Genomic DNA, 25,987 nt, shown 5'->3' with positions numbered 1-25,987 from the left:
CTGCTGAGTTCAGTGCGAGTTCTTTACTGAGGGCAGAGTTATACACAGAGGAAAAAGCAACAGCCAGCAGGGGAGTATGGGAAGGCAGGGATCAGCTAATTGGAGACAAGATCATGAGCAAGCAGGGCACTACTGCTCTACCGGGAGGAGCCTGGGCTAAGAGCAAGAAACTGTTATCACTTGAGACGTGTCACAGCACACAGCCCTGAGCAGGACGGCTCTGTTCCCACTGCCCGGCACGCAGCAGGATGGCCATGTGACACAAGACGTGGCATGGGTTGGGTCCTGGTCAGTCCATAGGTGGCACGGTGCCGTGCTCAGAGCAGGGTGCACATGCCCTTGCGCTTGATCTCGAAGGTGGCGGTCATCAGCCCCAGCTTCTGCTGGGTGTAGGGTGGGTAGCGCGGGGAGTTGATAGCCTCCAGGCCCATGTTGCGGTGCAGGCAGCCTCGGTGATGACTGAAGGTGTCGAAGGTGAACTTGCCGTGGTATCTGCCCAGACCGCTGCTTCCTGCAACAAACAGCACACAACCAGGCTTGCTATGGGATTCCTGCCCAGCACAAGGGAAACAAACACACTCCAGGCTTTTCAGGTGCCAATGCAACAGCCAACATGGTGCAGCACTTCTTCCCCATTCCTCTTCCAGCCCCACCAGGGCTCAGTCACCCAGCACCAGCTGCTCCCTGCAGCTCACCACTGCCTGGTGCCCCAGCTGCATCCTTTAGACCAGTCTGCACCTACCCACATGGTCACATGCTTTTCAGAAAGCTTTGCTGGGTCGCATTTCCCCAGCTCCCCCTTTGATGTGAGGTTCTACCATATCGACCCGTGGTCAGGAGCCACTGATCCGTCTGGAATGAGGAGCTCCAGGAAGAAGCTCCTCGTAAAGATCAGAGGCCCATTGGCCACGTTGGTTCCCAATTCTTGTGGTTGATTTAAGCTCGAGATTTCACGTCACGGTTAATGGCTTTGGCAAATGTCACCTCAGCTCTGGTGACTTCAGGCCCTCCACCTGATCATTTGAGGCAGTTTCTCTGAATCATTCCCATAAGTTACGACACGGGAACCACCACCAATTGTTCCCTCATCTGCAATCAGGCAAGGAGTTAATTCTGCTTTGCTGCTGTGCTGTCTTATTATGGCTGAATCAGCTGGCAGCTCTGAAATGCTGGGCGGCATGTGGAATCTTTTAGCCAGAATAATCTTCAGGTAAGAGAAGTTCCAGGGAAGAGACAGCAGGATCGAGAAAGAACTCCGGGGGAGAAACACGACCATCATCCTGTGCTCAACCCTGGACATCTCACGTTAGTCAGTGCTACAACCACAGCTCAGCAGACCTCCCATCAGCTGAGAAAACAACTGCTGCGTTTATATAAGCCGCCTGAAGGGCAAAAACTCCTTCCCTTGGCTGAAGAGGATCTCCCTGTTACCACAAGCAAAGCTCCCAGACATTTATAGGTGTTTTGCTCCTGATATTGAGCCTTAAAATGCAGAATGAATGCACAAGCTTGTTCCTGAGTGACACCACGAGGTCCAATCCAGCACCACGCTCCCCTGCCCAAGAAGCACAATGCTATGGATCTGCTGCCAGACAATGAGCAGTGATGGGCTGAGCAAATTCAACAGCATTTGAGAAGTGCTCCAGTAAAGCTTATGCTGGGCAAAAGCCCAACCCTGGCACAATATTCACTCACGTTGCCCCACGCTGCTCAGAAATACCAAGGAAATACCCAAGTGGTGCAAACTTCCCTATATTTGATATGAGGCATTTTTGCTGACAACATTGGAGCACGGGGAGAAGAAAACCTGAGGTACTCCCACATACACTCAGCAGAGCTGCATATCCCCAGAGCTCAGCCTAAAGGTACTGATGGGACCAGCTGGGGGCTCACATCTGCCTCAAGCTTGGGGGCTTGGACCTACCGACACCACCGAAGGGCAGCGAGGTCAGCGTCACGTGCATCAGGGTGTCGTTGCCACAGAAGCCCCCGCTGCTCGTCCTCTCCAGCACTTGGTTCACCACCTGTGGGGGGGGAGCAGAGAAGGGGACGTGGTGCTGATGTCCTGCTGCCCCAGTTTCCCTCCTTCCCTTTTCTGCCCCGTTGACCACACGCACCTTGCTGTCGCAGGAGAAGGCATAGATGGCCAATGGCCGGGGCCGTGCATTGATGAAGTCAATGGCTTCGTCCATGTTGGCCACGACAACAATGGGCAGGATGGGCCCGAAGATCTCCTCCTGCATGGCAGGGTCAGAGGGCTGCACATCTGCCAGTACCGTGGGGGCTGTGGAGAAGGAGAATGGCAGCAAATAGGTCACTGCACAGGCACAGGCACTCATATCAGCCCAGGGCTCGCCGGGGACCTGCTGCTTCACAGGTTCCTTTCCCCAAACAACGATCATAGAACCACAGAAACACAGCCACAGAATCATCGAATATCCTGAGCTGGTTTTGAGCCCTCCACAATATCCCTGTGTCTCTGCCTGTGGTCCCTGTGGTCATGGCTCTGCTTCTGCATCTCAGATCCCCCTGCCAAGCACTTCCTTGCTCCCCACACGCCAAACCATCTCCTCACCGATGTAGCGCTCCTCCTCGTCCGTCTGCCCCCCGATGGCCACACGCCCGCTGTTCAGCAGCGCCCGCACGCGCTGGAACTGTTTGTCCCCAACGATGCGGGCGAAGTCAGGGGACTCCCGTGGGTTGGAACCAAAATATTCAGTGATGGCCTCACGCAGAGCAGGCATCAGCTTCTCCTGCATCTCCACGCTGCACAGGACGTAGTCGGGTGCAATGCAGGTCTGCCCCGCGTTGAAGAAGCGTCCCCAGGCCACCCGCCGGGCCACGTTCTGCACATCGCAGGTGTCGGACACGTAGCAGGGGTTCTTGCCCCCCAGCTCCAGCGTCACCGGTGTCAGGTGCTTGGCGGCCGCCGTCATGATGATCTTGCCCACTGAGGGGCTGCCTGCAGGGCACAAAGGGATGTGTCACGGCAGGGACCCCCCGGCGCCGCAGCCCGGCTCGGGGACGTGGTGCTGCAGGGAGACAGGGCTGCAGGGAGTTGCCCCCATATCCCAGCACGAGGCCCTCAGGACTCAGCATATCCATCCTCAGCTCTGGCCCTCAGGACTCACCGGTGAAGAAGATGTAGTCAAACTTGTTCTCCAGCAGCCTGGTGGTCTCCTCCACGCCAGCAGTCACCACGGCGAAGCAGTCCTGCAGTGTAAAAGGAAAGATCCCCGTGTCAGCATCTGCCTGGGCCAATCTGTCCCTATCCACATTAGCAGCACCCTGAGCTGCTCGGATCACAAACACTCGCTGAGCATGGAGCAGGCAGGGCAGCACCCCAGAGCAGGGCAGCCATGACGCTGGTGCGTGCAAAGAGGTGTAAGCAGGGCTTGGAATGTCCTGGCCACAGGCAGAGGTAATGACAGGGACAAGGAGAGCTTCTTACACTGTCCAGGTAGCAGGTCAGTATTTCAGCCACAAGCCTCTCAGTGTTCTTGGATATCTCGGAGGGTTTGATGACCACACAGTTTCCTGGGGGGAGACAAACAGAACATCAGAGCAGTCCAAATTAGGGACACAGACCCCATCCAGGTCCCCTCGCCTGCATCCTCCAGGCAGGGGATGTGCCTGACTCTGTGCAGCCTGGCCTCACCAGCAGCGATAGCACCGATGAGGGGTACAAGGAAGAGGTGGATGGGGTAGTTCCAGGGCGCAATGATGAGCACCACCCCATAGGGGTCCTTGCGGATGAAAGCTGAGTCCAGCTGCGTTACCTGCAAGAAAGGCACCTCAGTGCCGCTCCTGAAGCAGCTCTGCCCCTTCCCAGTTGGCCTCCTGCTTCCAGGGAGCCCGGAGCTTCTGCCCTACCAGGTTCTTGTCCACGTGCTCGTCCTTCATCCAGTGAGCCAGGTTGTTGAGGGTGTGATTGAGCTCATTCTTGCAGAGGAGAATCTCGGTGAAATAGGCCTCAAAGGATGGCTGGGGACAGATATCAGCGTCAGCATCACCCCAACACCTGCACCATCTCCTCCCACCTGCAGATGGCAGATGCCCACAAAGGCAAGAGCAGAAGAAGCTAATAAGGAGAAGCTATTGAGCAGAAAGAGCTATTAGTCCTGCAGCTACTTGGGAGTATCACAGCCACTTGGGAGCTGGAGGCAGAGCCCAGTGCCTCCTTCCACTGCCCCCACACAGCCAATAGGCTCAAAGCTCTGCATTGTTCCAGCTGGAACGTGATGAAGACCAAACACTTTGTGACCGCCCTGCAGGACAGAGCTCAGCTGTGCAGCAGCAGGCAGGAAGATCCCTGCAGCTGTGGGGCTCCTGTAGTGAGCCAGCATATGGCAGGGCCGGGCAGGTTGGGTGAGACACGGGGAAGAAACAAAGCCAGCAGGTTGCTCTCAGATACGCCATCTCAACACGTGGTGACATAAAATCACTGTGAATTGGGAGCGGCGCAATCCTGCCGAGGCATTTCCTGCCCACACAGCTCCTCTCCGTTGATAGAAGCATGGCAGAGTCAGTTTGTGATGGAGAAGCATGAGGACACGAGCAGTCAGCTCAGAAGGACTAACTGCCCTCCATCACTGCTCAGACACCAAGTTGTTTGCAGAGCCTCCACTGTGACAGCCTCCAGACCACAAAGCAGCTCTAGTGGGAGCTTTCCTTCATCACAGCAGGAAAATGGGGGAAAGTTGAGTTTGTGACCCATCTCCTCGGGGGCTCCACCACCAAGCCCAGCCCAGGAGACCTCTCTGGCTCCTCAGCATATCGGCTGCGTGGTGAAGCAACGGGGCTGCTCTCAGCCTAGGCAGCTGGTTGCATCACCAGGAAGATGAGGAAACTTGTGGTGAAGATTGATGGTGGCCATTAAGGGTTTTGATGGGACAGAAGTCTGGTGGATGGGACATTAAGTCTGAGGTCACTATTCGATCATCGGAAGAGAAACCAGCATGGCCACGGGTGAGGCAGCCACCTCAGGTACGTAAGAGCAGATGAATTGTCCATCCAGCTATGAAGACCTGACTGCATAACAAGCACATTAGTGGACAACCGGTTCTCATTATGTACAATTAGGAGAGATGAACAACACATGCTGAGTGTCAATGCTTATCAGCACCTGTCTGAAGCTGAAGTTTCTCACCTCAAACAAACAAGGCAATTAGGAGCCCGGGGAGATTTTGAGATGCTTGAGGCCATTTGTGGGCATGGCCACCACACGGATGCAGTTCCAACCCCTCAGAAGCCATTTCTAACACTCTGTGACCAAATTGTGTGGCTGCAGAGCACACCAGGAGGGGAAAAAGCGAATATAGACTGAATTTGTCCCCACTGGGGAGGCACCCTGCCACCCTGACAGATCACTCAGGAGCTCCTGGGGTCACAGTCCCCAGGGTTCCCGCTTGTACCATGACACCAAGCCAGCAAGATCAATCCCTGCATGGTCTGCACTTGGGAGGAATGAGCAAGATCAGCTTCTTGCACAACACCTGTAATCCCTGCTGTGAGCGGGCATGTGAGGGAGCACCCTCGGCCACGGCCTCTGCGAGCAGGGCACCATAGAAGTGACATGAACCTACCCAGGGATTCAGCACTCCGAGTGCCCCAACAGCAGCACAACGTAGGGATGCAAGACCCCAACACGCAGACCTCAGTGCCCATTCCTGACTCCACTCACCTTGCCCATGTCCGAGGCGGTGGCCTCCAGAATGTCCTGCTTCTTCTCCTCCAGGAAGCGGCCCAGGGCCTCCAGCTGTGCTATGCGGTACTCCAAGGGCCGTGTCTTCCCTGAGAGCCAGGCTGCCCGCAGGTGGCTCACCAGCCCGGCATAGGGGTTCCCACTGTGGGAGTGTGGATGTCAGGGGGATCCCAGCCCTCTCCCAGTCCTCAGTGCTGCAGATGCCAAGGAGAGGAGCTCCACATCCCACACCATCTGCGCCCTCCCTCAGAGTTGGAGCTCCCTGTGCTCACTCCGTCCCCAGCCTTGGCTCCCCGCGGTCCCATTGTGGCCTGGTGCCCGATGGCTCCTCACATTTGTTCCCTGCATCCCAGCACCTTGCAGCACCCACACCCACTTCCCTCCACGCCAGTGCCCCATCCCCTGCTGTCCCCAGCCCCTCTCTCTCACCTCACAGCGCTGCAGACCGCTGACCCTTTCGGGATGGCACCAGCTGCACTGGCACTGCTGCTCAGCAGGCTGCTCTTACCAGAGCCTGGAGGCTGATGCACGGGAAGCTGGAGAGGCTGCTGCACGGGAAGCTGGAGGGGCTGCTGCATGGTCTACAAGGGCCCTGAGGAGAGGCATGGGGATGGTTAATTTACCCAAGGGCTCTTCACTCCCCTAGTGGTGTGGGGTCTGCAGTCACCGCAAGGGAGCCCCAGAGATGCAGAGCAGCCACCCCGCAGCACAGCACCTTGCCCACAGTGGTGGCCCTTTGAAGGCAGCTGGGTGCTTGAGGCCCTCCGGACCGAAGTGTGAGTCACTTCAGTGCAGCTGCCCGAGGCCCCGGAGCACCCAGCTGGAGATGCCTGGAATTCCCATACCCTTCCCCACACCCCGGATGGACTTCAGCCATGGGATTGCCCCACAGATGTGGGGTCGATCTGGAGGATCCCAACACAGGGAGGTATCCCAGGATGCCCTGTCGGGTTCCCCACACACCCCACTACAGAGCAACACTGGTACTGCCCCAACCCACCACTGGGCATAGCATCACTCCCCCTATCAATGAAGATTTGCCCAAATATGGGTCGGGGGGAATGGGGGGTGGAGGGAGAGGGAAGAGAGAGAGAGGGGCAGGGGATACCCACAGCCCCACATCTGCTTCCCCGCCCTTCTCCATACCCAACACATCCACCCTTCCTCGAGGGAACCCACCAATGGCAAAGTCCAATCATGGGGCAGCTAAGTGCCACACTGGGGCCCATAGGTACCTTACCTGTGGGGCTGAGCGGTGGCTGGAGGAGCACAAAGCTGGGCTGATGCTACTGAGGCTCAGGGTGGCCCTCATAAATGCTGTGGGGCAGGTGGCTTGGCCCCATGTCCAGGGGTGGGCGGGATGATGCCCCGCCTCCATGGGGCTGGCAGTGGGGAGAGAGCACCCCGCCTCCATGGGGTTGATGTTGGGATGGGATGGGACCTCCCAATGGGACAGTGGTGCTGGGGAACAACCAAACCATCACTGTGAGCTCTGACCCACAGATACCCCACAGAAACCCCTCACTCTGCTCCCCAGAGCCAACCCTGATTCAGGGGACTCCACAGACCCCGTGGGGACACGATACCATCCTTATGCCCGCTCCCACCCCATCATTACTGGAACAAGCCCCAAGCTCACCCCACACCCACCTCCCCTCCACTCACTCTGGCTCCCTGCACACCCTAATTAATGACGCTGCTTTGTAAACAGGAAGGCAGCAGCCCTGCCCCATGCACTGTGCCAGGACAGTGGGGTGATGTTGCCCCCAGATCCCAAGGAGCACCCTCAAGTCTAGGGCGCATGGATTCACCCCAATGCGCTTCTGCACTTGGGGGTATGGCCATGCCCAGCCCTGAGCAGCCCCTGCCTGTGCATGATCCTCCTGGCCCATATCCATCCTCTGCAGGGGATGATTGGGGTTGATCTGGGTTTTTTGGCTGCTGTGTTGTCCTCTGGATGCTGTATGCCCACTGGGGATACCTGTAAGGGACATTGGATACCCACAGGGCACATGGCCAAGATGCTCCACGCGACCCATGGGGAAAGGGAAAGTGGAGACTGGCACTCCCAGACCCCAAATTAGTCTTTGGGGGCGCAATGTGGGGCTGTGCTCACCGCTCTCACACTGGCTTTAGGGTCACGGAGGGCACGGGAGTCATCCCGCACCCCTCCTGGGGCTGTCCCTGTCCCCATCCCGCTGTGTGACATTCCTTAATACCGGCTCAGCCAGATCTGTCCCTTGGCTGCGGGTGACCGATGACAGGGACGGAGCAAAGCCGCCGGACTCCCTCCTGGCTCCCCTTTCCGGGGTGTCGGGGGAGACACGGGCACACAGAGGGGGTGGGGAAGGGGGGGGGGACAGGGGACACGTGGGTGACAAGGGGACACAAGCAGACAGGTGACAAGGGACAGAGGACAAAAGGACAACGTGCCGCTTTCACGCGGGGATGGGACAGGGGCAGCATAAGTTGGATGCTGGTGGGAGTAAGGGGGGTCCCGGGGGTTCCAGGAGCGGTTCCTTTAAGCCCCCGTCCCGCCCGCCCCGTTCGAAAGAGGAAGCTGCGGCAGCTCCGCCCCGAGCTGGGCAGAGCGCGGCGGCAGGCAGCCCGGGGGTGTCGAGCTCGGGGGTGCGGGGTAGGGGTTGCTGGACTCGGGGGTGCGAGGGTGCCGGGTGCCAGGTTTGGGGCCGAACGGTGCGAGGATGGAGGACGCAGGGTGCAGGGGTGCAGAGCACACGGGTGCGGTGTCTAAGGGGTGCCGGGCAAAAGGTTTCGGGGTGCAGAGCACATGGGTGCAAGGTTTGGGGGTGGAGGAACGATGGGCGCAGAACACGTTGTGAGGGCTCATGAGTACAGGGTTTATGGATGCAGAACACACAGGCGTCAAGGTTTCGGGGTGCCAGGCACATAGTTGCAGAGTATGGGGATGCAGGGGGCTCAAGGGTGCTGAGTGCAGGGTTTGGGGGTGAGAGGGGGTTGGAATGATGGCTATCCAAAGAGGGGGTGTGGGCAGCAAGGGGTGCTGGACAGGGGCACAAAGCACACAGGTGCAAAGCTTGAGGGTGCAGAGCCCAAGGATGTAAGGTTTGGGGCCACAGGACACATTTTTTTCCCCCTCCAACACACTCAGAGCGCCCCTCAGACGCTGCAGCGATGGAGAAGGACCCCGGCTGCTGCCAGGATGTGGCCAAAACAGCAGCGGGTGAGATGCCGGGCCCTGAGACACAGGTGAGGCAGGGAGGTGAGGCAGGGTGGTGATGCAGCAGGGTGGTGGCACCCTGTGGCTGAGCAGGGGGCTCCTGCAGCTGGATGAAATGGTGGGAGCGCACACTGACTACAATGAGGAGGAAGAGGAACGGAAGTATTTCCGTCGCAAGCGCCTTGGTGTGGTGAAGAACGTGCTGGCTGCCAGCTTTGCCGCCATGCTCACCTACAGCGTCTACCTGGGTACGGCCCTGGCCCCAAAATGGGGGACCCCCTGATGTCAGTGGGGCCGTGACATGATGGCAATTGGGACCCCGCAGGCCTGCTGCAGATGCAACTAATCCTGCACTATGATGAGACCTACCGGGAGGTGAAGTACAGCAACATGGAGCTGGAGGACATCGACCGCAAGGTGCTGATGGGCATCAATGTCACCCCCGTGGCGGCACTGCTCTACACTCCTGTCCTCATCCGGTTCTTCGGCACCAAGTGGACCATGTTCCTGGCCGTGGGCATCTATGCCCTCTTTGTCTCCAGCAACTACTGGGAGCGCTACTTCACTCTCGTGCCCTCTGCTGTGGCCATCGGCGTGGCCATCGTGCCGCTCTGGGCCTCCCTGGGCAACTACATTACACGGTAGGTGGCAGGGGGAGAAGGGAGCAGTGGGACAGGGCAGAGGCTGACCCACACTCCACTGCAGGATGGCACAGAAGTACTATGAGTACGCCAACTACAAGGAGGAGCACGTGCAGGAGCAGCGGCAAGCACCACGTGGAGCCTGCAGCGCCTACATTGTCATCTTCCAGACCATCTTCTTCATCTGCTACCACGTGAGGGCCAGTGGGGACAGGGAGGGGATAAATGGGACAGCCCGGTGCTGAATGTCCACCACTCTGCATCCTACAGCTGAGCTTTGTCTGCGCGCAGATGCCCACGCTCTTCTTCCTCAATAATTACATCTGCCATCTCAACCACACACTCTGGGGGGTGAAGCGCTGTGGTGAGCACACAGGGTGGCACCGCGGGGTGTTGGCACGATCCTGGCCGGTGCTGAGCCCACAGTGTGTGCCCCTGCAGGTACCCTGAGCCACGGCACGCTGACAGGCTTCAACAAGACAGTGCTGAACAGTCTGCCCAGCAGCGTCAACCTCATCGTGGTGGAGAGCATCCTGATGGCAACTGCCTTCCTTGCCATGCTGGTGGTGAGCACGGGATTGTAGGACGGTTTGGGTTGGAAGGGACCTTAAAGATCTTCCAACTTCCTGCCATGGGCTGGTTGTAAGGTGGGACGGGATGGGGCAGGTGGCCATCAGTGTGTCACTTGCTACCACAACACAGGTCCTGCTGCTCTGCGGCTCGGCTTATCGGGCCACTGAGGAGATTGACCTGCGCAGCATTGGCTGGGGGAACATATTCCAGCTGCCCTTCAAGCACATGCGGGACTATCGCCTCCGCCACCTCCTTCCTGTCTTCATCTACAGTGGCTTTGAGGTGCTCTTCATCTGCAATGACTTCTCCCTGGTACGGCACTGAGCTGGGATGGGGTGGTGGCATGGGGACGGCACGACTGCACAATGCTGAGCCTGTCCTTGATGCAGAACTACGGCGTGTGCGCACTGGGGCTGGAGAAGCTGGCATACCTCCTCATCGCCTACGGCTTCTCTGCCTCCACCTGCTCCAGCCTTGCCCTCTGCATGCTGCGCCTGCGGCGTCAGTACCCACTGCTGGCCGGAGCCTTGATCCACGCTGCTATCCTGGTGACACTCTTCTGTTGGGCGCCGGAGCCCCGACAAGTGCAACAGGCACCTCTGCTTTACACCATAGCCGCACTCTGGGGAACGGGCAGTGCCCTCAACAAGACTGGCATTAGCAGTGAGTAGTGGGAATGTCCCAGCAGTCCCCAGGAGTGGGCAAGCTGTTTCCAGATCAGGAATCCAGATCCAGGCCTTGTGTTCCTCAGTGGTCCCCAGTTCCACGGGTAGGGCAGGTTGTCCCCAACTCCTCCTGTTCTTGTGTCTCCTGGTGTTCCTAGTTCGGTGGGTAGGGCGGGTTGTCCCCAGCTCATTCTGCACTCATGTCCCGCGATGGTCTCCACCTCCACGAACAGAGCGGGTTATCCCCAGCTCACTCTGTCCTCGTGTCCCCCAGTGGCCTCCAGCCCTTTGAGTAGGGCAGGTTGTTCCCAACTCATCCTGTTCTCACACATCCTGCTGGTCCCCAGCTCCGTGGGTAGGGCTTGTCGTCCCCAGTTCCTCCTGTCTTTGTGTGCCCCAGCGGTCCCCAGCTCTGTACGCTCACTAGCAATTATCAGAGGACAACACCATAGGCTGGGGACGCTGACGGCACGTGCCTGCCTCCTTCCACCCAGTCCTCCTGGGCATGCTGTATGAAGACAAAGGGCGCCAAGACTTTATCTTCACCATCTACCACTGGTGGCAGACGCTGGCCATCTTCGCCGTGTACCTTTGGTCAGGGCTGCCCATGAAGGTGAGCAGGGCTGGGGGGGGGGGCGGGCACAGCGAAGCCCGTCCCCAACGCTGAGCCCCGCCGCCCCCGTTAGGCCAAGCTGTCCCTCATGCTGCTGGCGCTGGGGCTGGCGGCGGGTTCTTACGGCTGGATGGAGCGCCGGCTGGCACAGCGCGTGGCCTTCCGCCTGCCCCGCATGCCGCGGCCGCGCCACAAAGCCAGCGGGTACCGCTACCTGGAGGAGGACGACTCGGACGAGCCCAACTCGGAGTGCGAGGGGACGAGCCGCGATAACAGCCCGCGGCCGGCGGGGCGGGACGAGCCGCCAAGGGACGAAGGGGAGCAGAGGGATTAGGCCGGCGGCCCCGCAGGCCTCGCCGCACGGCCCCGCGGCAGGCCGCGACCCCTCTGGCACCTGAGCCCCCCGGAGCCGGCCCCGAGCCGCGGTGCCGCGATGTGCGGCTCAATAAAGCGTTCGTCCCGCCGCCATCCCCGCCTCCGCTGCCGCCGTTCCGTCGCGCCGCTTTCGACGCCCCTCCGCCATGGCGAGGGCAGCGCCGCTTCCGGCCGCCGGTAGGACTTCCGGCCGCGTGACCGCGGGGGAACTACAGCTCCCGGTAGGCGACGCGCCGCGCGCTGTGCACGCCGGGAGCTGTAGTTCCTTCCGCTCCCCCGACCCGCGCCGCCTCGGCGGTGTCGGACTCGCCGCCCCGAAATGCACCGCGCTGAGGCAGTCGGCCTGGCAGGGCGGGCGCATGCGCGTTGCGCGCTGTTGTTGTGGCGGCGCGGCCCGCTGCTCCCTGGCCGGCAGCGATGAGCGACAACGATGACATCGAGGTGGAGAGCGACGTGAGTCCGCCCGCACCCCCACACACACCGCCCCCCGCCGCTCACATGTGGGCAGCGAGGGGGTAACGCTCCGTTTGTCCCCTCTTCCTCCTCCTCTCCTCCCCTCCATGCTTCCTCCTCCACCCGGGCCCCGCAGGAGGAGCAGCCCCGCTTCCAGTCCGCGGTAGGTGCGGGTAGAGGGGGTTATGGGGCTATGGGGGGCTATGGGGGGTTATGGGGCTATGGGGGGTTATGGGGCTATGGGGGGCTATGGGGGGTTATGGGGCTATGGGGGGCTATGGGGCCATGGGGGGCTATGGGGGGCTATGGGGGGTTATGGGGCTATGGGGGGTTATGGGGCTATGGGGGGCTATGGGGGGCTATGGGGTTACGGGGGGTTATGGGGGGTTGTGATAATCGGGGGGGGGCTGTGGGGTCTGTTCTTGTGGGGAGCACTGGTTGGGGGAGGGCTGTGTCATGAGAGGGTCCTATATGGGGGGGGGGCTTGTGTGGGGTTTTAAGGTGGAGGGGAGACAGCTGTAGGAGAAAGGGCTGTGGAAACCCTATTGGGGGGGGAGAGGGGGATCTGAGGGAGGCTGGTGTGATGATGGGGGCCTATTGGGTCCTTTTTGGGGGAGAGCAGCTGTTGGATTGGATGCATCTTTGGGATTTTAGGGGGGAGGAGGGTTGTGGGGGAGAGCGATAGGGTTTTGTTATGGGGGGGATTTGGAGGGGGCTGCGGCGATGGGAGGGCTCTGTCTGGCATCACGGGGGGGGTCAGCTGTGGGATGTGTAATTGGGAGGGCTGCATGGGGAACAAGGGGGCTCTGGATGGGGGGGATGAGGGATTGTGGTGATGGGAAGGCTATGCTTGGGGGGGAACACCTGTGGGGTTCTGTGCTGGGGGGACGTATCGTGATGGAGGCCCTATGGGATCGAGTTGAGGGGGTTGATACCTGTAGGATGCACTTGGGGGGCTTTCTGTGTAAGGGGGGATATCTGCGAGACTCTTTTAGGGCATGGGATGTGTCTTTGGGGGGTATCTGTGGGGTCTGTTAGGGTGAGCGTCTGTGTTCGGAGGGAAATAGGGGGGTTGTGGTGATGGGACTCTGGCAGGGATGCTTCTTTGGGGCTGAGGTTTTTGGGGGACAGCTGTGGGACTGTGTTTTTTTGGGGGGTGGGGTTGTGTTTGGGATGTGCCTGGGAAGCTGTGCTGATAGGAGGGTACTCTGTGTTGGGGGGGGTTACGGACAGATGGACACAGTTGGGTTTGGTTTGGGAGGTCAGAACAAGCACCTGCGGGGCCATCTTATGGAAGTGGTTTTAATTTGGGGGGTGATGACACTTGTGGTGCTACGTGTAGGGATTATCTGGGGGAGCTTTATCCTGAGAGATACCTTGAGGGGGGGGGGAAATGCACGTGGGACTGTGTCCTTTGAGTAGATGCAGCACTGTGTGCTTCCCCCCCGCCTCTTCTGGGCCCAGCCCCAGTTCAGCTGCAGCAGGAAGCTGTGCCACAGGGGAAACCGAAAGCACTGTGACCCCTTCCCCCCCACGCCCTGTGTGTATATGTGTGTGTGTATATGTGTGTGTGTGTGTGTGTGCACGTGCTCCCCCCTGCAGGCAGACAAGCGAGCCCACCACAACGCACTGGAGCGCAAACGGCGGGACCACATTAAGGACAGCTTCCACAGCCTGCGTGACTCCGTGCCCTCCCTGCAGGGCGAGAAGGTGAGGTTGTGGAGCGCGGCGGCACGCCCCACGGGGACCTTTTTGACTTCCCCCTCCCTCGGCTACGGGGCGAGTGGAGCAGCGCTTCTTCCTCCTCCTGCTAACGTCACCCAGCTTTGAGGTTTTGGTGGTGGAAAGCCGGCGGTGCATTCAGTGAGGGGCTGTGGGTCCCCCAAACGGTGCCACGCACACCCACGGCAGAGCTGAGGTCTTTATCTGGCCCGTGCCTTTTCCCACTATTGCCACAGGCATCCCGGGCCCAAATCCTGGACAAAGCCACAGAGTACATCCAGTACATGCGCCGGAAAAACCACACGCACCAGCAGGACATCGATGACCTCAAGAGGCAGAACGCGCTACTGGAGCAGCAAGGTGAGCTCTTTTCCTCCTCCTCCCCCACCACGAGGAAGGGGGTACAGAGGCCGTGCCCCCCCCCCACCCCAAACCCTGGGCTTTGACACCCCCTGCCTTGCAGTGCGAGCCCTGGAGAAGGCACGCTCGAGTGCCCAGCTGCAGGCCAACTACCCAGCAGCAGACAGCAGCCTCTACACCAACCCCAAGGGCAGCGCCATCTCTGCTTTTGACGGCGGCTCTGACTCCAGCTCCGACTCGGAGCCTGACGAGCCACAGAGCAGGAAGAAGCTGCGCATGGAGGCCAGCTAGGCCCCCCCACACCTGCCCCCTGGTCCCCTAAGGACTCGCCCTTCTCTCCTCAAGGCTCCAGGGCTGAACCCTTGCAGCCCCCTGTGCCGGAATCTGGCAGGAGGAGGAGGAGGGGGAGGCCGGGGGACCCCAACTGCGCAGAGATGCCCCCAACATCCCCCTCCCCCCTCCCCCCCCGCTGCTAGCGAGCCCCTCTCTGCGCCCCTTCCCCCCCTTCAATTTTATATGAGCATTTCTATTTATACCCAGGGACCACTGCAGCCCTGAGCTGAGCACGAGGCTGTGCAGGAGGCGGGCGTCCCCCCCCCCGGCCCCTGTTGTCCACCTGTGGGCACCCCCAGGGGGTGAACACAAGGGGGGTGGGGGAGGGTCTCGCTATTTATTTCCTGCGTGTGCAAGGCACCCCCCTGCCCTCCATAGCACAGAGCTGCAGGGCTCGGGCTGGGTGGTCTGCGTGTGCGTCCTGCCCTATGTCCCACCCCCTCCCCCCAACACAGACACCACAAGCCCCCTCCCCACGTTTGTGGCATTTCCCCACCTCTCCTCTCCCTGTAGTTGACCCCATTTTAACGCCGTTCATTCCATGGATCTAAAAGTATGTTGTACATACTGCTCAGAGTTGTCTTGCAAGTTAAGGCTTCCCTTTACTATAAGACTTATAAATAATAAAAAGGAAAAAAAACCAAAACTTATTTTATCCTTCCCCATGGTAACTGTGTTTTCTTGGGGTTGGGGAGGGGGGAGCAGGGCTGGGAACCTTCCCGTGCTCCTTACTCACCCTGAGGGCAGGTGGCAGCTCTGCTTTATGGCCCCCCGGCTCCTTTTTGGTATGGCTAGCACCCTGAGGGCCTCACACTGCCCAGATGGGTGGAGCGCAGACCCCTACCCTGTTGCCTCCAGGCTGGGCACGGGCTGCTGCAAGAAATGCATCACCGCCTTCACCACTTTTTCCGGCACAATGTTGTAGATGGGATGCGTGGGCCGCTGCCGGAGCGAAGGACAAAGCACTTTGAGCCTGAAGAAGCCCCAGAGTGGGAGTCCTGTATCCCCTTCCCCCCCTCCACCTACCAGGCGGTTTTCGGGGATGCCCAGGACCAACTCGTGGTGCAGATCTCCACTGCCAAAGTGCTGGGCGATGGCCAACCCGCTCAGGCAGTAGCAGGTGTGGTAGAAGTCCCGTGACCTGGGGCAGGGTGGGGGGCACACTAAGCAGGCAGGTCTGAGGGCTCATTACCCCCCAAACAACCTCCTCAGTACTCACTTTCCTGGCTTGTCCAGCAGCCCTCCAGCTGGGCACTGGCAGCAGAGCAGGATGTACTCCTGCAGCGCCGACTGGTCGAACATCCAGCGTGACATGCTGAGCGCCAAGTCACCTACACAGGGGAAGGGGGGGAAAAGAGGGGCTGTTAAAACACCCCACGACCACCCTGGGGCTGCCAGGGTGCAGGTCCTGCTGCACCCTCCAGGGCTATGCCACGCTTTGTTTCCTTGCTCAAGCTCATCCCACAAACAGAAGCTTCTTGGAGGAAGAGGAAGCCCCGGTTTACCCCATTTTGGCCACTCACCCTGTGCGTGAAGGGCGCGGTGCAGCAGGGGCAGCAGCCCTGCCTGCCAGAAGGAATAGCAGCCATCCACCAGCTTGTTGCAGCGGCCCTGGAAGCCACCCTCGAAGTGCATCTGCCGCCCGGTCACCCAGTGCTGTGTGGGACAGCAGGTTTCATCACCGGGACTGGGTTTCACCACCAGGACCGGGACCCCCCCCCAAGCACCGTGGCACCCCGTGACACCCACCAGCAAGCTGCGCAGGTTCAGCAGATGCTCCTTCTTCAGGATGACCAGCGCCGCCAGCCCGCAGAAGGTGTACCCACCGTGAGCCTCCATGCCCGGCACCCCGCCGATACCACCCTCCCAGTTCTGGCACCTGCTTGAGGACCACACTAAGGACGGTGACAGAAGGGCCACCAACCCCGTGTCCCCTCTGGGTCAGCACCCACCTCGCAATCCACTCGGCCGTCCCGGTGAACAGCGCAGGTGTGAGGACGTTGGTCAGCGATGCCACCGCAGCAGCACAGTAGGCGCTCCTGGGGGAGAGGAGGGCAATGTCCCTCTGTCCTCAGCCCCGGGGAGGGCTGCATGGGGTCACAGAGGGGACGGCTCACCTACCTGACATCCACCTCACCACCCACGTGCATCAGGAAGGAGCCATCGGGCTGCTTCAGTGTGTGTAGGTACTCCAGCAGCTTCTGCCTGCAGAAGGATGCGGGTGTGTGGGGCAGCATGCATCCTGAGCCCCCCACATACACCCCAACCACAGCCCCGCACCGCCCTCCCGTACCTATCAATGACGCTGTATGCTTCTTCTGTACCGATGATGCAGAGCGCGTTGACAGCAGCATAGGTGGGGGCGAGATGGGGGTGCTGGCCCGGGCCCCCCCCAAAGCCACCCTGGGGACTCTGGCAACAGCTCAGGAACTGGCAGACGCTGCAGGGATAAGGGGGACAGCTGGTGACAGGGACCAGGGAAGGATACTGGGGAGGGGTGGGCAAGGAGGACGAGGCTCCAAGAGTGGCACCAAGCCTTCCCTTAGCACATCCCATAGCAGCAAAAGGTTCCAGCCCCAGCTCAGCATCCCCAGGTGTTTCCAGGGGGATTCCCACCTCGGTGATGTGTCCCAACCAGCCCGGGGAGCCCCCTGCCCCAGGAGGTAGATACTGACTCCTTTATCTCCCCCACCTCCCTCCGTCACGAGATGCTGGCCGGCAAGAATAGGCAGCATTGAGGGCTCCACAGGACACAAAGCACCGTTGTGTCGGCGCCAGGGACACGGGGACGGCGGGAGGTGGCCCCAGAGGACAGGGCAGCGGGCACCTCTGTGAGCAGGCGCACCCACACTGCGCAGCCCTGACGTGGCTCATGGGGCGCAGACCCCTCAGTGCCCCCCAGGGCTGGGGGAGGACTCACTCAGAGGCGACCGACTGGGGAATGGGCTCCTCCAGCAGCTCCAGGCTGTGCAGGATCCAGTAGCAGAGCCAGGGGCGGCTGGCATCCAGACACTGCGGGGACAGGGGGGGACACGAGGGGCTACAGGCACTCTGGGAAGGGCAAATCACGAATCCACCGCCCTGGGACACCCCATGGCACAGGAGCGGCCTCCAGGGCAGGAAGAGCTTGGTGACAATTGAAGGGTTCACCAGGGAGCCCTGAGGCTGTGCTCAGTACCTCATACGCTTCGCCCAGCTGCCGGAGGCCTCTCTTCAGGTAGTGGAAGTGCTTCTCCCGCTGCAGGACAAACCTGCAAGGCAGCAGGTAGGGCTCAGCAGAGCCCCGGCCCAGAACGTGCTGTGGGAGAGCTGATGGGGGACTTACTGCACAGCGTGGTGGTTGGTCTTGTAGGCGTCGAACACTTCCTGCACGATGTCCTCCACTTTGCTCTGCGGCACAAGAAGGAGAGCAGGCAGTCAGTGCCAGGAGCTGCCACGCCACCTCACGTCCACTCGTTTTAGGTCTAAGGTTAACGCTTTCAGACCCCTCCCTGTCCCACCCCAGCACCCCAGGAGCAGAGGGAGCTTATGCAAGAAGCACAGCTGGGGCTTCCTGCCCAGCCCCACGGCACCCTCAGATCCCAGCCCCACAGCATCGTCCAGCCACCTCCCCTCAGACTCTTTCCCACTTTGGCCCTCTCAGACCCCACTCTCAGCCCCTCTGCCCCCAGCTCCGTGGTTCCCGCACATCCCCACGCTGCAAAGTCTCAATCTTAGGCCCCTTCGTATCTCAGCCCCCTCAGACACCAGCCCCGCAGCCCCCATCCCCCCCCACCCCCCCGCACTATCTCGGTCCCCATGCCCAAGGCCCCGTCCGATCCCACCCCCACACCCCAACCCTTCAGACCCCCGGCCCCCTCACATTACAGCACCTCAGTCCCGGCCGCACGACCTCTCAGCCCCCAGTCCCCCCCACCCCGGTCGCACGGCCCCTCTCCCCGCACCTGCTCGGCGGAGGTGTGTGTCCTCACGCCGTCGTCCCGCAGCCGCCGCCTCCCGCCGGGGCCGTGCGGAGCGGGGCCGTGCGGGCAGGCCCCCGCCATGCTGCTGCCGGCCGGGCCGACGGCGGCCGGGCGGGGACATAAGACCACACCCCTTTCGCTTTTGCCACGCCCCCTTTCTGCCACTGACCACGCCCATTCCACCATAAAGCCCCGCCCACTCCGGGGCAGAGGGCGCTACGCGGTGGCGTTGCGCGGTCACGTGACTCCGTGTCGCAGTGTGGCCGCGGTGTCACCTCGAGGCGCTGCGACGCTCGGCGAACCCCCCGCCATGGGGGTGCTCCCAGCCCATCACCCCCCCGGGGGGGCTTCCTTACCCCGTACCCCCTATGCTGCCTCCCGGTGACACAGGACATCTCCCGGCGGCCCCATCGGTGTCCCCCCGCGCCCCCCCAGCTATCTGCCGCTGTGTCACCCGCGTCCCTTGGGTCCAAACCCGTGCGTGTCCCCCCTCATGCACTGTGTTCCCCCCCCCCCAGCGCCTTGGCTGCATCTCCAGGTGCCCCGCCGTGTATCTCCACCCCGGCGCTGCCTCTCGGTGCCCCCATGACATCCCACATGGTCCCTATTGGTGTCCGTTGGTGTCTGTCCCTTGCTGCACCCCAATCTGTCACCCGCATCCCCTGCTCTAAACTCTTCATTGTCCCATACCCCCCCCTGTGTCCCCACGACGCCTCCCAAAGGCATCTCCGCACAGTCCCCTGCTCTGTCCCCTGCATCCCCCGTTCCAAAACCTCGCACCCCCACGGTGCGTCCCTCATTGCCTCCCCAAACACACACACACACACACACACACACACACACACACACACACATCCCCATCCCTCCCTCCTCTCCCTCCCGGTACCCGGCTCATCCCCGCGCCCCGCCCCGGTGCCATCCCGCAGAGATCCCCGCCTCCGGTCCGGCGGCGGCGCGAGGCCGCCATGGCCAAGCAGTACGACGTGCTGTTCCGTCTGCTGCTGCTCGGAGACTCGGGCGTGGGCAAGACGTGCCTGCTGTGCCGCTTCACCGACAGCGAGTTCCACCCGGCTCACATCTCCACCATCGGTACCCGCACCGGGGATGCGCGGCGCCGGGGGGTGGGAGCTACGGGAGACGGGAAAGCGGGCGGGTAGCGGGAGCTGGGAGCGGGTGGGGAAGCGGGGGGGAGAAGGGGGGGGCTGGGAGCAGAGCAAAAGCGAAGGCAACGGGAGCCGGGAATTGCGGGGAACCTGGGAACGGAGGGTGCCGTGGGCATCACGGAACCGGGGAACGGGGAGCACCGAGAGCCGGGAGTGATGGGAGAACGGGAAACGACGGGCAGTGGGAAAATGGGAAACTGGGAGCACCGGGAGGTGGGAGGACCAGGAAGAGGAGAAATTGGGGGCTGGGAGAACCGGGGAACCTGGAAAGCGGGAGCTGGGAGGATTGGGAAAACGGGGAGATGGAAGCTATGGGGAAACGGGAAACCGGGAGCATCGCGGCACCAGGAAACAGCGGGGAGAGCGGGAGCACCGGGAGCCACCACGCTGGGGATGGGGAGCAGCAGGGAGCTGCGGTGCTGGGAGCATCGGAGGGCAGGGGAAGGAGCTCCGCGGGGGCTCAGTGTGTGGCACAGCACATTGCTGTGGGCCAGGAGGGCTGAAAAGGGCTGCGGGGGGGCATTCCTGGTCCCGGCTGTATGTAGGGAGGGGGCACGGAACAGTCCCACCCCCACAGGAACAAAATAATGGTGATAAAGCTGCCCTCTTCCCATCCAGGGGTGGACTTCAAGATGAAGACGATTGAGGTGGATGGCATCAAGGTGCGCATCCAGATCTGGTGAGTCACTGGGGGGGGGGGGCTGCATCCCATGGTGCCCCCCACCCCGGGGTTCAGCTGAGGCATGGGGTGAGGAATAACCCCCCCACCCCCCTCCGTGCCCTCAGGGACACGGCAGGGCAGGAGCGGTACCAGACCATCACCAAGCAGTACTACCGGCGGGCACAGGTAATAGGAGCACAAGGGGGAGAAACTGAGGCACGGGGAGGTCAAAGTGCTGCCCCATCCCTCCCCCTCCACCCCCACTTCCCTGCTGCCTTTCCTGCAGGGCATCTTCCTGGTGTATGACATCAGCAGTGAGCGCTCCTACCAGCACATCGTCAAGTGGGCCAGCGACGTGGACGAGGTGGGGGCTCGGAGGGGGGGGTCACCCTCGCTTATAGGTGAGGTGAGAGGTGCTGATGTGCTCTTTTCCCCCTTCTCCCCCCCCCCTCTTTTTCTTAGTATGCACCCGATGGCGTCCAAAAGATCCTCATTGGGAACAAAGCGGACGAGGAACACAAGAGGCAAGTGGCCAAAGAGCAAGGGCTGCAGGTGAGCTGGGGGGGTGACACCCCCTGCGTGGCCAGGGTCCCTCCAGGGCACCAGGACCCCCCCCAGAACCTGCTGCACCCCTGTGCTCCCCCCAGCATCACCCAACATCTCCCTCCAAATGCAACCCCACCTCCAGCCTCCCCTAAACGCCCAGTGCCCCCCACCCCAATGCATGACCAGAATTTGCACCCCATGGGACCGTCCGTCTGCCCCAGTGCTGGGAGCAGAAGGGCTGTGGGGGGGGACGATGGTGAGAAATGGGGGCTGACCCCTCGCCCCAAAATCCCACGGGCACCGCCGAGCCCTTTGCCTCACAGCTTGCCCGGGAGTACGGAATGGACTTCTATGAGACCAGTGCCTGCAGCAACCTGAACATAAAGGAGGTGTGTGGGGCCAAAGGGGGGTGCCTCCCACCCCATCCCAAAGGCTGACCCCGTTTCCCCGCAGTCCTTCACTCGGCTGACGGAGCTGGTGCTGCAGGCGCACCGCAAGGAGCTGGAGGGGTTACGCACTGCCACGGCCCCCCCCGAGCTGGCCCAGCTGGAAGAAGATGAACAGCAGATCCCAGGGGGGAATGACAACCCCAAAAACTGCTGGTGTTGAAGCCCGGCCTCCCCCAGCCCTGCTACAGAGGGGGCATGGTGGGGGGACACAAGGAACAGGGACTTACCCCCACTCCGCCGCAGCCCCTTGGTGTTTTGGGGGGGGGGGTCCCAGGCACTGTTTGCACACCCTGCAACCCCTGTTTTGCACACTGTTTCCACAATAAAGGAGATACTGGAGCCCCCTCACCGGGAGCGGTGTCACCCGGCGGTGCCACCGTGGCGTCCCCAACACTGCGGCAACCCGAGCAGTGATGAATAATGGAGGGGACCTGCCAGTGTCCTCTTTCCCAGGGTGGGGACAAGGTTGTGGAGACGCAGCGGGAACAGGGGCCGTGGGCACCAAGCAGTGGGCACTGGGATGGGTGGGCAATGGGATGGTGGTGGGCATCGGGGGAGTGGAGGGCACTGGAAGACGTTGGTATCAGGGTGGCAGTGAGCACACGGTTGGGTGGGCAGTAGGTTGGTGGTGGGCATCAGGATGGTTGGGCATCGGGTTGCTTAATGGGATGGGCGGGTATTAGGATGGTGATAGGCTCTAGCACACGCAGACACTGGAATTGTGGGCACTGAATGACACTAGAAGGGTGGTGGGCAATGGGGCGTATGTGCATCAGAATGGTCATGGGATGGATGTGCAGCAGGATGGCGGCAGGGACCTGGATGGTTGGGCATTAGGATGCAGGTGCTTATTGAAACTGACAGACACCAGAATGGTGATGAGTGCTGAGATATGTGAACAGCGGTGGCCTTGGGCATTAGGATGGTCACGGGCAACGGGACAGCACTGGACATCGGGATGGATGGGTACCGGGATGTAGGCAGCAGGATTATGGCCGGCACCGGGATGGTGCTGGGCACTGGGACACGTGGGCATCAGTATGGCGGTGTGCACTGGGATGGGTGTGCAATAGGACAACGCGGGGGCACACACAGCCAGCACCCGCCACCCACCCACCCACCCACCCACCCTGCTGCTTCCAGCTCCACGCTGCAGCAGCCACATCAATAATTGAGGCTGGCGGCGCTGCCCTGGCCTTCCCCCACCCCATCCCTGGGCAGGTGCCAGCAGGTGGGCCGGCTCTGCTTTCCACCCAGCCGCAGGGTGGACGCCGTCACGTGGGAGCAGGGCAGCCTTTAAGGCGCGCAGGCGGGCGGCAGAGCACACCGTCACCCGCAGCCATGAGCGTCCCCATCGCCAAGTCCTTCTACGACCTCAGCGCCACCACCCTGCAGGGGGAGAAGGTGGACTTCAACGTCTTCCGAGGGCGGGTGGTCCTCATCGAGAACGTGGCGTCGCTCTGAGGCACCACGGTGAGGGATTACACCCAGCTCAACCAGCTGCAGGCACGCTACCCGCGGCGGCTGGTGGTGCTGGGCTTCCCCTGCAACCAGTTCGGCTACCAGGTAAACCCAGGGGAACCAGGGGATGCGGGGTGGAGGACGATGCGGCTCAGCCCCTCGTTACCCTTTGCCAGGAGAACGGCACCAACGAGGAGATCCTCAATTGCCTCAAGCACGTGCGGCCGGGGGGCGGCTTTGAGCCCAACTTCACCCTGTTCCAGAAGTGCCAGGTGAACGGGAAGGACACCCACCCCGTCTTCGCCTACCTGAAAGCCCACCTGCCTGCCCCCGTGGACGAGGCAGACCACCTGATGGCCGAACCCCGCTTCTTGGTGTGGAGCCCCGTGAGGCGCTCCGACATCTCCTGGAACTTTGAGAAGTTCCTGGTGGGGCCCGAGGGGGAACCTTTCCGTCGCTACAGCCCTCGCCTGCCCACCGCCCAGATAGAGCCTGACATCCAGCGCCTCCTCAAGTTGGCCAAGTAGTGCCGTACCCCCCCCCAGATAGCCCCTGCCCTCTGCCGAGTGATGGCCTCCTCCGAAACCCCCGTGGGGAGGGGGTCTGATGGGGTGGAGGGCTGGGACCGCTGGGATGGGGCCGGCAGCAATAAATGAGCTGGAGGCAGCACCCGAGCCCCCCGTTTGTGCCCCCCCCTTCCTGGTTTTTATTTGAGACATGGAGCACATGGGATGCAGGAAGTGGCTGCATGGGATGGAACGGTGCCGAGCACGGTGGCAGCCCCACGATAGGGGGGAGGGGGAGAGGTGGAAGCAATTTGTGCAGTCTCACGGTGTGGGTGTGCCACCCTGCCCTGCCCACAACAGGAATGAGTGCCCCCAAGCAGGGCGCAGCAGGCAGGTGAGGGGACAGCCCTAGAAAGGGGAATGCTTCGGGTGGGGGGGGGGTTGGGAGTGGAACAAGCACCGGGAGGTGGGGCACAGGGAGATGACATCACCCTCAGCCCCTGTTCCCATTGTGGGCGTGGAGGAGGGGGAAACAAACACAGAGTGCCCCCACATGCAGCTCTGAGCTGTACCAGATTCACCTTTATTGCTCACACTCCTCGGGCGCCTGTGCTGCACAGAACCGTTTTGGGGTGCCAACAGGCTGGGCCCCTCCTTTCCTTTCTTCAGTACTAAGGGGTCACAGATCAGGGACGAAGCCCCCTTCCCCAGAGTTACAAACTGCCTTCAGAAGAGCGGGGTCATCTGGCGCGGGTCATCAGGCAGGATGCTGACCGAGTCCTCGGCGCGGCCGCACAGCAGGCACAGCATGGTGTACTCCTGCAGCAGAGCACGGTGCAGGAAGGGGGCTCGGGCCACGCTATCCCCTCCCTCCACCACCGAGGAAACCGGAGCTGGAACCGACACCCGATCCCCGATTGCAATCAGATCCCAACGGATTGTGTTTCACCCCCCTCAGGACCCTGCCCCACTGGCTGCCCGGAGCCCATTTTCCAGCACTTTGCTGCTGAATGGGCAATGTGCCAGGGAAGAGGGATGGGGAGCACGGGGCGGCCGCTTTCATGTGTACCAGGGAGCTTCTGAGCCGCACACCTGTGATACCGGGACCAGAGCCAGCACTGCAGGCGGCCCCAACCTGCTGCTCACCTCCAGCTCCCTCTGGTGGCTGAGGGCAGGTGGGCATGAGCAAGGCTGGGGGCACCCCCGGAGCTGGGGAGAGGCCGTGAGACACGGCAGAACCCCCTGAGCCTTGGAAGATGTACCTGGTAGTCGTCCACCACGCTGAAGGTGTACTCGTGCCGTGCGATCAGGTGGTGGCAGTTCTTGCACAGGTCTGCAGAGGAGATCAGGTAAGGACCTTCAGGGATGGGGATGCACCCAACCCTGGCACGGCGCTCACTGGGGACACCTGGCTTCAGCCCTGAACCCACCTCAGCAGGCAATCACCTCCATAAGGCCCCAACCCCTCCAGGCTCCAGACTGCCCCCAGTTGTCCCCTTAAGGTACCAGACTCCCAGCGCCCCCCCAAGCCCAACACCCCCCGCACAGCCCCTAGCATCCCCCACCCCCAACGCCCCTCCCTCTATAGCACCAAACCCCAACTCCCCCCTGCAGACACCAGAACCGACCCCCACAGCCCCACAGCCCCCCCAGTCGCCTCCCTGCACACAAGGCAAACCCACCCTAAAGGACCAGACCCCCAAACAACCCCGGGACCCTCATTCCCCCCGTATAGACCCTCATTGCCCCTTATAGACCCTCATTGCCCCCGTATAGACCCTCATTGCCCCCGTATAGACCCTCATTGCCCCCGTATAGACCCTCATTCCCCCCGTATAGACCCTCATTGCCCCCGTATAGACCCTCATTCCCCCCGTATAGACCCTCATTCCCCCCGTATAGACCCTCATTCCCCCCGTATAGACCCTCATTGCCCCTTATAGACCCTCATTCCCCCCTTATAGACCCTCACAGCCCCCACACCATCCCATACTCGCCCCCCCCGGCTCACGGTCGTAGGTGATGATCTCATCGTCCCCGTGCAGGCCGGCGGCGCGGTTGCCCAGCAGCACGAAGTCCCGGCGGCCGCATCGCGCGCACCCCACGAAGTTGAGCAGGAAGGAGCCGCCCTCCAGGCAGGTGGTGCCCTACGAGAGGACACCGCACGGCTCGGCACCAGCCTACGAGCCTTACGGTGCCCCCCGGTACCCCCCGGTACCCCCAACCCGGCCCGGCCCACACACCCGCTCGGGGTACTCGGTGCTCACACAGCCCCCGCACATCTCGCCGCTTCTCGCGAGACTTCCGCCGCGCAAGGGGCGGGGCTTGCGGGGGGGGGAGGCGTGGCCAATCGTAACCACGCCCCCCTCGAGCGGGCAGGGCTGAGTGGGGGCAGCACGAGTGGGGGGGCGATGGGGGGCACTAGGAGCTCCGGGCTGCCATTAGGGGCAGCTGGCACTACGGGGCTCCTAGGACGGGTCGGGCTCACCCAGCACCCAACAGGACCAACTGGGGGCACCCAGGAATAATTTATGGAGCACCCGAGGCCATTGAGGGGGCATCCGGCTTTAAGAGTGGGCCCCTAGGGCTAATTAGGGGCCC

At 61.7% G+C, this 25,987-nt stretch overlaps 7 protein-coding genes across 12 annotated transcripts; 4 read left to right on the top strand and 3 right to left on the bottom strand.

Moving 5' to 3' along the window:
* Window positions 1-4: 4 nt before the first annotated feature.
* ALDH3B1 (aldehyde dehydrogenase 3 family member B1) lies at window positions 5-9,411 on the bottom strand. 3 transcript variants are annotated; one of them, XM_072338040.1, is made up of 12 exons: window positions 9,273-9,411; window positions 6,945-7,165; window positions 6,134-6,296; window positions 5,684-5,846; window positions 3,874-3,984; window positions 3,659-3,779; window positions 3,452-3,537; window positions 3,132-3,213; window positions 2,576-2,962; window positions 2,118-2,284; window positions 1,925-2,024; window positions 5-511 (listed from the first exon to the last, which is right to left on the bottom strand). In XM_072338040.1, the coding sequence occupies exons 3-12, from the start codon at window positions 6,280-6,282 to the stop codon at window positions 318-320; spliced, it is 1,560 nt and encodes a 519-aa protein (XP_072194141.1). In that variant the 5' UTR covers window positions 6,283-6,296; window positions 6,945-7,165; window positions 9,273-9,411; the 3' UTR covers window positions 5-317. The 3 variants fall into 3 exon arrangements, with proteins under 3 accessions (XP_072194141.1, XP_072194143.1, XP_072194144.1); XM_072338042.1 differs by lacking the exon at window positions 6,945-7,165; XM_072338043.1 differs by lacking the exons at window positions 3,659-3,779; window positions 5,684-5,846; window positions 6,134-6,296; window positions 6,945-7,165; window positions 9,273-9,411 and having other exon boundaries at window positions 3,780-3,984.
* Window positions 8,291-11,941, top strand: UNC93B1 (unc-93 homolog B1, TLR signaling regulator). 2 transcript variants are annotated; one of them, XM_072338037.1, is made up of 11 exons: window positions 8,291-8,339; window positions 8,835-8,932; window positions 9,010-9,151; window positions 9,229-9,544; window positions 9,609-9,738; window positions 9,815-9,908; window positions 9,986-10,110; window positions 10,247-10,429; window positions 10,507-10,780; window positions 11,277-11,395; window positions 11,469-11,941. In XM_072338037.1, exons 2-11 carry the CDS (start codon window positions 8,858-8,860, stop codon window positions 11,727-11,729), a joined length of 1,719 nt encoding a protein of 572 aa, XP_072194138.1. In that variant the 5' UTR covers window positions 8,291-8,339; window positions 8,835-8,857; the 3' UTR covers window positions 11,730-11,941. The 2 variants fall into 2 exon arrangements, with proteins under 2 accessions (XP_072194138.1, XP_072194139.1); XM_072338038.1 differs by having other exon boundaries at window positions 8,299-8,332.
* A 164-nt stretch (window positions 11,942-12,105) lies between these two features.
* Window positions 12,106-15,288, top strand: MAX (MYC associated factor X). The gene is made up of 5 exons (XM_072338128.1): window positions 12,106-12,223; window positions 12,360-12,386; window positions 13,826-13,933; window positions 14,182-14,305; window positions 14,409-15,288. The coding sequence occupies exons 1-5, from the start codon at window positions 12,188-12,190 to the stop codon at window positions 14,594-14,596; spliced, it is 483 nt and encodes a 160-aa protein (XP_072194229.1). The 5' UTR covers window positions 12,106-12,187; the 3' UTR covers window positions 14,597-15,288.
* A 133-nt stretch (window positions 15,289-15,421) lies between these two features.
* On the bottom strand, window positions 15,422-19,618 carry FNTB (farnesyltransferase, CAAX box, subunit beta). Of its 2 annotated transcripts, none has more exons than XM_072338081.1 (12): window positions 19,487-19,618; window positions 17,964-18,028; window positions 17,817-17,889; window positions 17,559-17,650; window positions 16,932-17,078; window positions 16,760-16,843; window positions 16,591-16,677; window positions 16,388-16,517; window positions 16,162-16,294; window positions 15,858-15,969; window positions 15,665-15,779; window positions 15,422-15,580 (listed from the first exon to the last, which is right to left on the bottom strand). In XM_072338081.1, the coding sequence occupies exons 1-12, from the start codon at window positions 19,565-19,567 to the stop codon at window positions 15,479-15,481; spliced, it is 1,221 nt and encodes a 406-aa protein (XP_072194182.1). In that variant the 5' UTR covers window positions 19,568-19,618; the 3' UTR covers window positions 15,422-15,478. The 2 variants fall into 2 exon arrangements, with proteins under 2 accessions (XP_072194182.1, XP_072194181.1); XM_072338080.1 differs by lacking the exon at window positions 19,487-19,618 and adding an exon at window positions 18,583-18,744.
* Window positions 19,556-21,835, top strand: RAB15 (RAB15, member RAS oncogene family). 2 transcript variants are annotated; one of them, XM_072338116.1, is made up of 7 exons: window positions 19,556-19,689; window positions 20,382-20,442; window positions 20,550-20,610; window positions 20,711-20,788; window positions 20,887-20,976; window positions 21,294-21,359; window positions 21,424-21,835. In XM_072338116.1, exons 1-7 carry the CDS (start codon window positions 19,566-19,568, stop codon window positions 21,577-21,579), a joined length of 636 nt encoding a protein of 211 aa, XP_072194217.1. In that variant the 5' UTR covers window positions 19,556-19,565; the 3' UTR covers window positions 21,580-21,835. The 2 variants fall into 2 exon arrangements, with proteins under 2 accessions (XP_072194217.1, XP_072194219.1); XM_072338118.1 differs by lacking the exon at window positions 19,556-19,689 and adding an exon at window positions 19,821-19,976 and having other exon boundaries at window positions 21,424-21,808.
* An 879-nt stretch (window positions 21,836-22,714) lies between these two features.
* GPX2 (glutathione peroxidase 2) lies at window positions 22,715-23,439 on the top strand. The gene is made up of 2 exons (XM_072338123.1): window positions 22,715-22,985; window positions 23,057-23,439. The coding sequence occupies exons 1-2, from the start codon at window positions 22,761-22,763 to the stop codon at window positions 23,405-23,407; spliced, it is 576 nt and encodes a 191-aa protein (XP_072194224.1). The 5' UTR covers window positions 22,715-22,760; the 3' UTR covers window positions 23,408-23,439.
* Window positions 23,440-23,942: 503 nt separating this feature from the next.
* On the bottom strand, window positions 23,943-25,702 carry CHURC1 (churchill domain containing 1). Its single transcript, XM_072338137.1, has 4 exons — window positions 25,630-25,702; window positions 25,398-25,533; window positions 24,649-24,719; window positions 23,943-24,205 (listed from the first exon to the last, which is right to left on the bottom strand). Exons 1-4 carry the CDS (start codon window positions 25,666-25,668, stop codon window positions 24,113-24,115), a joined length of 339 nt encoding a protein of 112 aa, XP_072194238.1. The 5' UTR covers window positions 25,669-25,702; the 3' UTR covers window positions 23,943-24,112.
* Window positions 25,703-25,987: the final 285 nt, after the last annotated feature.

This window comes from Excalfactoria chinensis, chromosome 5 (assembly GCF_039878825.1).
Source record: "Excalfactoria chinensis isolate bCotChi1 chromosome 5, bCotChi1.hap2, whole genome shotgun sequence".
NCBI lineage: Eukaryota > Metazoa > Chordata > Aves > Galliformes > Phasianidae > Excalfactoria > Excalfactoria chinensis.
Note: the sequence above shows the minus strand (reverse complement) of the source record. Positions and strands in the feature narration are given on the sequence as shown.